This window comes from Nannospalax galili, unplaced genomic scaffold (genome assembly GCF_000622305.1).
Source record: "Nannospalax galili isolate Female #2095 unplaced genomic scaffold, S.galili_v1.0 scaffold1805, whole genome shotgun sequence".
Taxonomy (NCBI): Eukaryota; Metazoa; Chordata; class Mammalia; order Rodentia; family Spalacidae; genus Nannospalax; species Nannospalax galili.
The window spans coordinates 151,223-165,979 of NW_008352317.1; the positions used below are offsets into that span (position 1 = coordinate 151,223).

The window sequence follows — 14,757 nt, forward strand, 5'->3', positions numbered from 1 at the left end:
TGGCTGGAGAAAGTAAGCTAAAAGAGGCAGTCGCTTGACAAGCGGGAGGTCAGTTCTGGACATCAGAAAGAATGGCACAGCAAGGAAACTTTGGGAAGAAAGGGGGGGTGCAGACACATCCACTTGCAACTGACAAGAGTAAAAATGAGGTAGAAGCAGACAGAACATCATCATCTGCCACACTTTTATTAATTCAGTCCTCAGATATGCACTGCTGGACTCTGGGGACCCAACCAGGATGAGAGAGATTCCAGCCACAGTTCCACAGTTAGAGAGGAAACTGCAAAATTTTTCAAAAGCAAATACTGTTTTCCACAGGAGACAGTGCCATGAAGAGCTATTTTAGAAAGTGGAGAAAAATCAGGGAGTCAGAATCCCATCAGCCTGGCCTCAGCATAACAAGTGGTGTGTAGCCAACATGGTGGCAGGGGAGGGGGGGACGACACCTGAGCAAAGGGCAAAACAGAGCAGAGTGCTGCAGGTGACAGGGCTTCAAATACAACCCCTGCAAGAATGAACACTAGTTGCCACGGGAAGTGCCAGAGCATTTCACTTTTCTAAAATATCACTGAAGTTCACACAGCTCATGATACTCTTCTTTACCTCTAAGTTGAAGACCAAAAAAAAAAAAAATCTACTCTTAGTTTGCCCTTGACATGTACTAAAGTATGTGGAAAGTGGCAGTCTACCTTTGCAGCATAGCTCATTAAAAAAAAAAAAAATTAAGTGTGCCAAGAGGCAAGAAGTAGGCAGGACTTTAAGGTATGCATAGCCTGTGGAGCAGTGCTGCCCTCAGAATCAACCCAGAGGCCCATCATGGGCACACATCAAACAGACGTTCAAAGGACGGACCATCATCACAGAACCCCTGGACCCAGCTGTGGTCACAACAGAAGCACCAGAACCACCTGTGTGGCAACATACTGGTATCAAAAGACAGCTGGCAACCGATGATTGCTGAGGGGGAATTAATTTTCTCCAGCCACAAACTCCCTGACAGATTTTCTAATCCCAGTGGTCAGCCCTAACACACTGTCCGAATTTTCCATTGCTGTGATCAAATACTTGACCAAAACCAACCTGGGGAGGAAAGAGTTTATTTAAGCTTACAACTCCCTGGTCAATCATCACTGAGGGAGATCAGGATAGAAACTCAGGGCAGGAACCGAAGCACAGACCATGGAGGAACACTGCTTACTGGCTTGTTCCTCAGGCCTGTGTTCAACCTACTTTCTTATACCAGGACCACTGAAGGGGCACCAGGCATTGGGCCCTCCCACATCAATTACCAATTAAGAAAATGCATCACAGACATGGTCACAGGTAATGCCACAATTGAGGTTCCCTCTTCCTAGGCATGTCAAGTTGACAACTGAAGATAATCCAGCACACACATGTACACATGAGCATCATTAACTGGACTCAGGGCAGTACATATATATGTATATAGTTATAAATGTATGTATATATATATATATGTAACAATAATAGTTGAAGAGGATTAAAAGGGAGTGGGGAGTTATGAGGAGTTGGAAGAAGGAGTAAGGGAGTATACATCAAGTACTTACACGTGAAATTCTCGAAAAAAATTGTTTTAAAGACAGCTGGACCTTAGAGAGCAGAAATACACTACATGAAATGGGAAAGCCAGACTAGTACTCAGAAAAGCCTGAAAAGGGAATCTCATGAGTCACCATCTGAAAAGGTTACTGATAATTCTGAAAGGTGACAGCTCAAAAAGGGTAAACCTCATGCTGCCTTTCCAGGAGAACCCCGAGTTCAAAACCTAGTGGTCACTAAGGAATGCTTGCTATTAGTAGGTAAGTGACACAACCAGATTAGCCTCAGTCATTAGCACCCCTCCACGTCATCAGTTGGTAGTAAGTGCTATTATTTCCTACCAACATGAAGAACTGACAGCCCTAGAGACAGCAGGCACACTGTGAAACAGTGAAATGCTATGGGGCCCAAATGTGATTCCACAGCGTACAATGTGACATGAAATATATCCTGCCCTGGCCCATGCAACTCAAACAGGACCTTTCAGCTGAACTTCTAATCTAAAAGAAGTTTGGGAACATGGGTGAGGCAAACAGCAGCAAAAATCCACCATTTCAAAAATGACAACAAAAATCAACCACTGTTCAGAGAGGGCCATCCTAAGAAAACAAATGCTGACAAGGATGCAGGTAGGAATGTGAATTCATCCAGCCACTATCAAACACAACACTAGAGATTCCTCAAAAAAACTAAAAACTGGGAGCTTAGTGGTTACAAGCACATACCATTCTTGCCAAAGACCCAAGTTTAGTCCCTAACACCCCTGACAGGCAACTCATAACTACCTACAACTCCAGTTCCAGAGAATCAACATCTCTGGACTCCATAAGCACCTGCACTCACATGCACATAAACAAACACACACACACACACACACACACCCAATGGGGGGCCCCTAAAATTGAACTACCATATGATACAGCTATGCCTATGTATTCAGTGAAAGGAAATGAAGTCAGCATACAAAAGAGATATCTACATACCTATATGTATTGTGGCAATATTCACAATATATGGATCACCCAAGATGCCCACTACCAAATTAATAGATATGGAAATTATAGTATGTACAATAAAATATTCAGTCATAAAAAATGAAGTATGTCATTTTCAGGAAAATGGCTGGAACTAGAAGACATCATGTTAAACAAAATAAGCCAGACTCAGAATAACAAGTATCACCTCTTCCCTCACACCTAAGATTGAGGGAAAAGACATGAAAGTACAAAGCAAACAATTAGAGAAGGGAGGAGAATGGTGGGTTGGGGCAAGAAAGGGCATTGCAGAAGGCAAACTCAATCTAATCACAACATGGAAATGTCAGTTACGTTCATTAATCTGTACAGTAAATATGGGCTAATACTATTCCACAATTAAAAGGGCACATCTTGAGCATTAGTTATTTTCCTTGGTGTTGTGATCAAATGTCTGACAAAAAGCAACTTAAGAGAGGAAGGGTTTACTTTAGCTTACAGCTCAAGGGGACACTGTTCATGGCAGGGAAGACATGGCATCAGGAGCACGAGGCAGCTGGTCGCATTGGATCCATAGTCAGGAAGCCGAGAACATGACATAGGAACAGATTATAAACCTCAAGGCCTTCCCCCAGAGACCCACTTCATCCAATGAGGCTCCACCTTCTGAAGTTTCTACAACCTTCCAAAATAACACTACCAGCTAGAGACCACGTATTCAAACACACAAACCTACAGGGAACATTCATACTCAAATCACACTACCTTGCGATGATGGCTCTGTGATACACCCACACAGGGTCTCCTTTACACAGATGCTCTGTGAGTGTAAGAAAGCGGTAAGCCAGAGTCAGCAGAGAGACGCAGCAGCACCTCTGCCAAGTCAGGGCTGGTGGAGCAACACTGGGCACTAAGACACAGGCACAGCCTTCCTCCACACTGGAGAAAGGCCCTGAGCTATGTTAGGCCACTCTAACAACAAGCTTAAGAAATGCTTCAAGAGGGTCAAACCAGTCCCAAGTGCTTTATGGCCTAGAACAAAGCTGAAAATACTAAAGGAAACCACAAAATACAGCAATTATAAATTCATAATGTGTAGCATCCAATCAAAAACTTCCAGTCACATGCTGGCTTCGGCAGCACATATACTAAAATTGGAATGATACAGAGAAGATTAATATGGCCACTGTGTAAGGATAATATGCAAATTCGTGAAGCAGTCCAGATTTTTAAATAAACATGAGAAAAAAAAAAACTTCCAGTCATTCAGAGCAACATTAAACTATGACCCAAAACCAGGTGCACAAGCAATGACAGAAAACACAAATGAGTGGCTGATGGCTTGGCAGGCTTGGAAGTGCTTGCTGTGCAGGCCTCTGAACCCAGTTTAATCCCTAGAACCCATGTAAAGGTGGAAAGAGAGAACTGACTCCACAAAGTTGTCCTCTGAAACCCACTGTTGCACACAAACATACAATGCAAACACAATAGTAATAAAGAATTTTTTAGAAGAAAACATGAATGCATGGGTTTAGTGGTAATATAGTTTAGTGGTAATATACTTGCCCAGCATGTGTGAGGCCCTGAGTTCAACCACCAGCACCACTGGAGGGGTGGTGAGGAAGGAACACAAATGTAATAAGGAGAGAAATAAAACACACTTTTAAATGAGCCAAACAGCACCTCTATGAATGAAAAAATGTGTTATTTATAATGAAAATACACTGCATGGAATTAAGAACAGATTTGAAACTGCAGAAGAAAGGCCTGGGAACATTCATTCATTCATTCATTCATTCTTTCATTTTTGGAGACAGGATTTCATTCTGTAGCCTGGGACAGCTTCAAACAATCCTCACACTTCAGCCTCCCAAGTCTCGAGTGCTGGGATTTTAGGCATGAGCCATTACACCCAGCTTGAGAACCTTGATCCAACAAGAGAGGAAGACTCCACAGGACTACCTGGAACCGTAGACAACCAGCAGATGATCTGAAAACTGGAGTCTCAGGGACAGGAGAGAGCAATAAAACACTGGAGAAATGAAGTTACGATATCTATTTCTAAACCCAATGAAAACTAAACACTCAAATTCAAGAAGCTTGGCAGACCCAGTCAATGAAAAACAAGACCACATCATCACACATAATTGGAAGCAGCCAGCTAGGAAAAGGCACAGAGCAAACTGTAAGATATTGATGAGGGAAAATAAAAAACCCTAGAATTTTATACCTAACAAAAATGTCTACCTACCTACCGTAAAGATTTTGGGGTTCCCCCGCAAGAGAAAGTACAGATAACTAATAAAGCAAACCAACACTACAACACAGAGGAAGTCCTTCAGGCAGAAGAGTGTCATTTACATCCATGTAAAGGAATGAAAGGTACTAGAAGTGTCAAAGGTATAAAAAGCAAGCAATTCAGTCTTTTTTTTTTTCTTTTATTGTGTAATATAAAAACAGTAACACACTGTAAGCTTGACAACACTGTAGACATAAAATGCTTCACAAAAAAATCCTGGTTAGAAGAGAGGACAGTGGGTTGGGCATGTCTGCACAAGAGCATCATAGAAACAGGCTAGGATGAAGCAGGACTCATAAACCAATAATGGAGGTAAAATAGTCACAAAAATTTCATTCCAAGCCAATACTCAGAAGGCTGAGGCAACCTCAGCTACAACGTGCCACCTTGTCTCAAAAAAAAAAAAAGTGAAACACTGAAAAGTATGTAAAAGCATGCTTCAAAATGAGAGACTAAAACCAAATCACAGTAATAACAAGGGTTAGCAAACTTTCTCTGTGCGGTACCAGATTATAGGCTACATTCTCATAAAATATATCTCCAAAAATGGGCAGCAAGCCCTACTTCAAAAGGGACCAGTAAAAGTCTGTAATCTCAGCACTCCAAAAGACAGAGAGAGGCAGGAGGATTTTGAGTCTGAGATCTGACTAAGCTATACAATGAGTCTTTGTCTCAAAAAAAACAAAATGAACAAACAAAAAAAAACAAGGAGTCTAGCTCAGTCATGGAGCACTTGCCTAGCATGCAAAAGGTCCTGGGCTGTATCCCAGTACTACAACAGAAGGCGTAGGAAACCCAGCAAAAAAAAAAAAAAAAAATTTTTTTTTTTTTCCCGTTTTTAAGTCTTTTTGAGACAGGGTCTCCTTGTAGCCCCAGCTGACCTGGAACTTCCTATGTAGACCAGGCTGGCCTCGAACTCACAGAGATCCGCCTGCCTCTGCCTCCCAAATGCTGGGATTAAAGGCGTGCGCCACCACGCCCGGCCAGCCCAGCAAAAATTTTAAAAACCAACACCACCAAATATTTTTAAGAATGTGGAGCAATGCACTATTTGAATACAAGTCATACCATTTTGGACAAACATTCACCCACTTGTTGTAAAGTAAACATACAACATGGGTCTGGAGAGATGGCTCAGCAGTTAAGAGCACAGACTGTTCTTGCAGAAAACCCAGGTTCAAATCCCAGCACCCATATGGCAGCTAACAACTATCCGTAACTCCAGTTCCAGGAGATTCAGCAACCTCTTCTGTCCTCCTCCAGCACTGCATGACATGGGTGCACTTACCTACATGCAGGCAATGCACATATATGCATAAAACAAAAATAATTATTTTTAAAAAAGTAAACATACAACAACCTTCTAATTGCAATCTAGGTTTTATTCCAAGAAATAAAATTAGATAGCCACAAAGCATTTCATATGAATAGTTAGGGCTGGGGAATGTAGCTCAGTGGCAGAGTCCTTGGTTCAGATGCACAAGACCCTGGGTTCAATCTCCAGAATCAGCCCCCTCCCAAAAAACAACTCACAAGAACTTCATTCATAACAGTCAGAAATCAAACAGTCTAGGTGCCTAACCATAAAGAGAATAGATAACGTGTAATGGGGTATTAGCAACAGTAAGGACCTAACACACACATATAACAATATAGAAAATAAGCCGGGTGTGGTGGCACTCACCTTTAATCCCAGCACTTGGGAGGCAGAGGCAGGTGGATCTCTGTGAGTTCAAGGCCAGCCTGGTCTACATAGTGAGTTCCAGGACAGCTGAGGCTACAGGGAGACCATGTCTCAAAAAGATCAAAAAAAAAAAACCAATATAGAAAATATTCCACAGGAATAACTACAACTTTCATTAACATAAAATTGTATACAAGGCACATATAATCTACAGTGATTATATACAGTAATATATACTGTAATATTTTGTAAAGTGGTAGCCAGTGAAGGCAAAGGCAGGGATTAACAGGAAAAAGCTTACCAGGACTTTATGGAATGAAGAGATTGCTATATAACCTGACAAGGACTTACACAACACACACATATATGCCAAGATCAGCAGTACATACGAACTGGCAAAGGGTAAATGCACAGTTTCTTTGAAATACAACAAAAATAAGATGGACCCAAGAGAGGAGAGATGTAGAGATGAACAACAAAGTCACTATAATAAAATGTCAACAATCCTATAGAAATCTCTCTGAGAAAGGACCAGACACCAATCTTGGCCCTTCAGAAATTAGTAATATTCATGTACATTAGAGCAAAGAGTGACTGTTACTATGGTTAGGAACCCTGGTAACTATTAGTTGTTCACTACCCAATTGCCATTTATAAGTAAAATCTAATTCAAACTTGGAAATTCCTCTATTAAGAAACTAGCATGGACCTGGCCTGAACACATGCCTTTAATTCTAGTACATAGGAAGCAGAGGCAGGAGGCCAACCTGGTCTAGATAACAAGTTCTAGGCCAGCTGGGGCTAAAAAAAAAAGTCAAATATAAAAAAAAAAAAAAAAAAAAAAAGTTTGGGGCGAGCTGGGGTAAAAAAAAAAAATAAAAAAAAAAAAAAAAAAAAAAAAAAGAACTGGCCTAGGATCACAGCTCAATGGTAAACACTTATCTAGCATGCATAGTTCTCTAAACCAAATTTTTTACAAGTTGTAAAAATTCAGAGCAGACATTCTTCCTATTTCTACAGTCAGGAGTAAAGCAAGCACAGAATTATCAATGACTAAGATTAGATAAGACAGAAACTCTTATTTAATATTTTTAAAACTACCTATACCAGTCATATATTCTCAATGTTATAAGAAAGAAATTACTGGGAAACAACTTTACCAATAAAGTGTGCAACTAAGACCTTAATTTTGAAACTTGCAATACTGCATATACTTAGTTCACAGATCAACACACACAAAAAAAGAAAACCCTAGCATAACTATGAGATCCACTTCATCCCTCTAATAATACTGGGAAGTTACCATCTTTTGCCAAAACAAGTAATTTAGTACATTATCCACAAACGTAAAAAAAAAAAAATGTATAACCAAGAACTGTAAAAATCCCCTCCTAAACCAGGCATGCTGGCGTACTCCTGCAATCCCATTCTTCAGGAAGCTAAGTCAGGAGGACAGTGTGAATAGCTTACATAGCTCACTTAGGAAGATGTAATAAAGACGCTTTCATACAGGCATCTGAAGCATTAGCAATTCCCACTTTTGAAGAATCTTATCCAGTCTTCAAACTCTTCCATCTCTCCCCCAAGCGAGTCAGCCCTAGTAGCATCTGCAATATTACTGATTTCTTGACCTGTTACTTGTATACGTACCTTCAGCAACTCCTTGCAACTGTCAAGTCCAATATCTACAAGAATGCCTTTCACCCTTTTCCGCACCTTTCTGATGTTGTCAAGATTCTCTACAGGAATTTGAAACATTTTTGAAGTTTTCCCTAAAAGAAAGAAAAAAATAACTGAAATATGCATACACACAAATACAATTTAACCTGGCTTGTAAAACACTATAGTTATCTACACCAAGTGGTGCTGAGGAAACTGGATAACCACATGCAAAGAATGAATCTTGCCTCCTTCCTAACAGCACCAGCAAATGTGGATCATACACCTAACATGAAAACATGCGCTAAACCAGACTCTTAGGTGAAAATCTAGGCATAAATCTTCATAGCTTTGGATCTGGCCTAGATCCTTACATATGGCACCAAAAAGCACCCACAACAGAATAAAAAATACATTAGCCAGACTTTAAATAAATTAAAAACTTGAAAGCCTCCAAGGTCACCATCAAAAACACAAAAATTACACAAAAGTCGGGGGTCTTTCTATTTCAGATATATCCAGAATAAAGAATTTATAACTCAGTAATTGAAAAACAACCCAACTTATTTAAAATGGGCAAACGATCTAAACAATTTTCCAAAGTATGTGAAAACATGCTAAATAGCTTCAGGAACTAGAGAAATTCAAATGAACCCACATGGATGAGGGTGGCTTCAATTTTTAAAAAAAGAAAAGCATATTGGCAGGATATAGAGAAACTGGAACTTGCAAACACTGGTAATGGTAAGGAACACTGTTCAGACCATTCAAAAACAGAAAGTCCTTCAAAAGACCCAGTGGATAAGTACCATCTCAGTCAGCAATTCTACCCAAGAGAAATGGAAAACACCCATCTACACAAAAAATTGGGCAACGATGCTCAGAGCACTGGCCAAAAAGAACTACTCAAATATCCATAAAGTGGTAAGACAAATGTGTATACAAGTATTTTTAAGCCATAAAGAGAAGTAAAGCACTAATACATGCTGCAATGTGAATGAACTTTGACCTAGCACAATGCTAAGAAGTCAGACACAAAGGACCAATGTGTATGACTCCATTAACAGAACAGATGACTGCCTGGGGCCAGGAAAGAACTAGTAGGTGATAGTTGAGGGAACAGGGTTTCTTCTTTCTTTGTCCCTCCCACCCCTTCTAGGGAAGGAATGATTCAAAACTATCTGTGAATGCACAGTGTTGCATACCTGTAATCTCAGAATACAGAACTCACCGGCTGATGCATGAGGATCACAAGTTGGAAGGAAGCATAAATTATATAACAAACCCCCATCTCAAAGAAAGGAAAACTCCAACTTAGTGACATATACTCAACTATGTGAACACAACAACAGCCATTAAACTACATCTTTTAAATGGGTAAACTGTACAATAATATGCATTACATTTCAATAAAACCAACTTTAACATATCTGAAAAGGCATAAAATTAAAATCAACCCTGTGATTCTTAACCAAACTAGGAGAAACTGATGTGACCTGTTCTCAACATACAAATATAAAAGCCAATGCATCACACACAAGTATGTGCATGTGTTCTTAGAGTCCACATCTCTGACCAGGAGGAGAGTTTGGAAGCAGTCACACAACCAGCAGCAGTGGACACACCCAGGGTCCCAATCCTACTTGGTTCAGGGCTTGCCTCATGTGCCTAAAGCCTTGAGTTCAATCCCCAACACCACATTAAAGCCAGATTTGGTGGGGCATGCCTGCAATCCCAGCACTTGGGAGATGCAGGCAGGAATCACGTTCACAGTCATTCTCAGCTACATAGCATAACAAGCTCAAGGCCAGGCTGTACTATGAAACCTTGTCTGGAAAAAGAAAGAAAAAGAAAAAGAAGAACAGAACTCCTTGGAAAAAGGGCCAATTATAGGGCTGAAGCAAGGTAAAGACAAGATGGACAGAACAACAGTTGCCAGGAAGACAGATGCTCAAGAACAAATCATGTCAGCAGGACAAAGAAACAGACTTGGAGGCTCCCACTGACCTCAACTGAATGCTTTTCTTACAACAGAACCTGACGCAACCTCCCAGAATGCTAGATGGAACTCTGTGACTACCAGTCCAATCAAGTATGGCAGAAACAATGCCAAATAAATGAACTCTCAAGGCTAGATGGTAAAAACACCACACATTTTGTAAGACCACTTGTGGAATCCAAGCACGTTTGTACACACAAACCCAAAAGAGACCGCACAGAGATTCCACATTCCCCAGGATAGAGCAAAGACACCTCTGGAAGGTTCTGGTCCCAGCTATCAAGTCATCCTCACACTGTACAAGAGCCATTTCCCCATTCCATCTAAATTTATGATTCACAGGTTAGTGAACCTTTTTAATAAAATACTCTGCTCAGGGCTGGAGAGTTATCTCAGCTCACATACTGCTCTTGCAAAGGACATGAATGCAGTTCCCAGCACCCACATTAGGCAGCTCACAACTGCCTCTAACTCTAACTCCAGGGGAGCCAACACCCTTTTCTGAACTCCACAGGCACCTACACTTAAAAAACAGCTCTCTCTACAACATCTTGAAGTGGTCTGTATAGAATCAATAGAATACAGCCCTCTAGAATATAAATTCAAGTCCATACTGATATAAACAAGCTGTACATGTGATAAAGATTGGGACATATACCTCTCTACACCAAATCTATTAATATGGTATCATATTAATCATATCACAGGTTTGTAATCCCACCACTCAGGACTGCTAAAGCAGGAAGATCACAAGTTCAAGACCAGCCTGGACTACTCAGTGAGACCCTGTCTCCAAAATAAAAACAAAACACACACACACACACACACACAAGACAGAGGGTGGGAGACACACAACTGGAGAGTGCTAAGGGAAAGAAGCAAAACAAGGGAAAGCAGCAAAGAAGCCAAAACTGAGCAAATCATAGAAGGTAACATAGTTTACAAAAACCTAATCTTAGAAACATAGACACAATCCAAATGTCCACTAAATGTTGCATGGATAAGCAAATTGTGATATGTCCATACAAAGAAAGTTTACATTAAAAGCTGATGAAAAAACACTATGCTCAATGAAAGAAATGAAATGAAATGGGCCTTTGGTTGTCTGACTCCATTTACATGACAGTCTAGAGACAAATCCACAGAGATGAAGAAATCAGTGGAGGGATGTTGGGAGCAGGTAGGTAAGTAAATGGACAGGCTTGGGGAGAATGGTGCTGGAAATAGTCTAACATTAGACTGTGGTAATGGTTGCACAATGTACATTTTATTAAAAAAAAAGAATGAATTCTATAGACTTTAAAAAAATATTGTGAGGGGGACTGGGGAATGGAGAGATGGCTCAGTGGTTAAGAGTACTGTCTGCTCTTATAGAGGACCAGGGTTTGATTCCCAGCACCCACATGGTGGCTAGCAATGGTCCGTAACTCCAGTTCCAGGGGATCTGATGCCCTCTTCTGTCCTCCATGGGCACTGCATGACCCAGGTACACTTACATACATGCAGACAATACACTCATACACATAAAACAAAAATAAATACATCAAAAACAATTTTTAAATAGTAATAATTTTTAAAATATTGTGAGGGATAGTGACATGGTTCAGCAGTGAGGCACTTGAGACAGCTTGACAACCTGAGTTCAATCCCTTGGACCCAGATGGCAGAAAGAGAAAAGTGAGTCTTAACAACTTATCCTCTGACCTACACACACACACACACACACACACGCACACACCTGCTGCACATGTGCACACACACACACAAAATAAATGCAATTACTTTTTTTAGGTATCATGAAAGGAAAAAACTAAGGAACTATTCCCACCACTGACAGAGGTTAAAGATAACTAAACAATGGATCCTTTTTCTACAAGTGACATTACTGGAATGACTGGCAAATTTTGACAGGAGTCTGAGATTAAATGGAATATACTGCTTCCTTGGTTTTGATGACTGTGTATAGGTATGTAGGAGGATGTCCCTGTTTGTAGAAAAGTGTTTGGAGTGAATACAGTATCTTGTTTGGCAACATAATCTCATTTTATTCTGAAGAGGGACACTCTTTGTATTGTACTTGTAACTTTTCTGTAAATCTGCAACTATTTCAAAAAGTATTTTTAGGGCTAGTGAGATAGCTTGTGAGTAAGGGTGCTTGCTGCCAAGCTGACAACCTGAGTTCCAATCGCCAGAACCCATATGATAAGGAGAGAACTCACATAAGGAGAGAACTGACTCTTGAAAGTTGTTCTCTGTCCTCCACCACAACATACATACAAATACTAAGTAAATAAATTTACTTTTAAAATATTTTAATTGTGTAAACTATGAAAGCTTTAAAAAAGTATGTGAGTCAAGGTGTTAAATATTTGGTTATTATCTTCATAATTAAAGAAAGGCAATATAAAATAATCTCTTTTGCTAACTTAATTTTAAGATTGATAATTGTAACAATGAAAGTAACAGAGAAATCATAATTTCTGAATGTTTAGAGACAATCTGGCACTATCTTGAAAAACTCAAGGTCAGTTTCTGGGTCAGTAATCCTCCTACACCCTTTGTAACCCTACCCAAAGACAGGATCCACGTCTCTAGTACTCAGCAGGACACCACAGAACACCTATGCTAGCTCCCCTCACTGTGTGCCAATCACCCACTACCTATTTCCCAACTGGAATCAACTTTTTCAATGCAGGAATCATGGCACAATATACCACAAATGTTAAGTGAACAAGAAATAAAATCTTAAAGTATCAGAACCTTATACACATGCAAACTACTACACAGGCTCAAAAGAAGAGAAGGCTGGGGGGAGGGGGATACAGACTGAGGCTCAACACATTCCAGGCAAACAGATCAGATAAAAAAATTACTGAAGTGAAGGAGACAGCATCCCAATATATTTAACAACTTTTAAGTTAAAATCAAAAGGCAGATGAATAAAACTGGGAAAAAGGCAGAGAAGACTAACAGGAGAAAAATTTTGGAAAATTTTGGAAGGCAACAAGAAAACAGTTTTTGGAGTGGGTCGATTTAAAGTTTCTTGTCAGACCATTTACCTAGGAAAGTGTCTTAGCTCTTTAGACTATTAGCAGTGTAAAACAAGGACATTTTTTTTTAAAAAAAATACAACAGGATACGGCATAAAGAATAAAATTTTAAAATAAAATCCACTAAGTGCTGTCAGGAACCTCAGTGATGCTTTTCAAACACCACACAGAAGACTGATAGGCTAGACGGACTGCATTAGAGTAATGCACAAAAATTTGGCCACTCTATTGTATACCCACTAGCTCCCTCAGACCAGCTTCTACTTCTCTTTCAAGCTGTACTCCTCTTACTTAATCCTCTTCTTTCTCAAAAAGCAAGCTGTTCTGTCTCATCCACTCACCTCCAACAGGGAAACTAAATTCACTGTTTGCAAGGAATAGCCTCAAGTCACACAAGCTGCTCTTGCAGGTCTGGGTAGCAAGCACCCACACTTTCAGAAGCAACAGCATCTGGGACTGGGTAGTTCTCTGCAGTACAGGGCCATGGAAACCTGTCAGTGACCTGGCAAGATTTAAGTTGGTTCTGTAGATACTTGTTCATGGCTTGGAAGCAGGGCCAAGAACATCAGTCTTTTCTCTTCACTTTGCGTTAAGAACTTTTCATTCTCAATTTACTGTTATTGTGGTTTTCCAAAGCACTTAAATACCTTATTTTAAAAGAAAAAGAGTTTCTGTTTTTAGAAGGTGACTACCTGCTTTAAGGAAACCAACTGAAGATAACAAGAAATAAAATAGAAGCTTCATCACCTTCAAGCAGCCCTTCCAAAATCCCTGGTCAGTGATTGACAACCACTCTGGGAAAGGCAAGATGGCTCCTACCCACATTTCTAATCCAGCCTACGACACAAAATTCCATACAGAATGTCCACTGATTCCCTGTCCTCGGCACTGGGTTGGCCAGCCAGGCTTCTCTACCCACCCATGCACAGCAATTTACCTTTAACCTCACTCTGGGAACTCTCTGGAATATTAAAGAGGTGGGGACAGGATAAAGATTCATTGTAAAGCATTTTAGAGGTGCTCCTGTTTGCTCTCCCCAAAACTTCCTGCTGAGCCTTCTTCTACTGCATCTACAGGGGATGGAGGAGCTTGGTCTCTCAACGAATGGAGACTCAGAAACTTTAAAAAGCTCCTACTCCATGTACAACCCAATTTGAGAAATACTCTATTATGCAAATAAAATGCTTTGCAGTCCTTCTTTTATCAGGCCTTTGTCCTACCCCCGCCCCCCCCCATTATAACAGTGAATTCCTAGGCTGGCACTCCTGTGCTTATCCACCTTCCTTTTGTTACTTTTGGTATCTTGACCATTTAGGAAGTTAAGGAAAACGCATACCCTTAAAGAAATTTCCAAAACTTCATAGGTCTTATGAAATCTATGTTTAAAATTATTTCTCAGGCCGGGTGTGGTGGTATATGCCTTTAATCCCAGCACTCAGGCGGCAGAGGCAGGTGGATCTGTGAGTTCAAGGCCAGCCTGGTCTACATAGCAAGTTCCAAGTCAGCTGGGGCTACAGGGAGACCCTGTCTCT

The 14,757-nt window shown here is 40.4% G+C and overlaps 1 protein-coding gene and 1 non-coding gene across 5 annotated transcripts in view; one reads left to right on the forward strand and one right to left on the reverse strand.

Annotated features, from left to right (window-relative positions):
* Positions 1-14,757, reverse strand: part of Adnp2 (ADNP homeobox 2) — a 32,102-nt gene that overhangs the window by 13,610 nt on the left and 3,735 nt on the right. For 2 of the 4 annotated variants that reach the window (XM_029554155.1, XM_008849246.3), the window contains exon 2: positions 8,168-8,289. In XM_029554155.1, the coding sequence (XP_029410015.1) occupies positions 8,168-8,289 (122 nt within the window). Of the gene's footprint in view, positions 1-8,167; positions 8,290-14,757 lie in introns of those variants that run through there. The other 2 variants (XM_029554156.1, XM_029554158.1) reach the window with 2 other exon arrangements.
* On the forward strand, positions 3,659-3,765 carry LOC115067016. Its single transcript, XR_003846450.1, has one exon. It is a non-coding gene; the product is annotated as a U6 spliceosomal RNA (small nuclear RNA).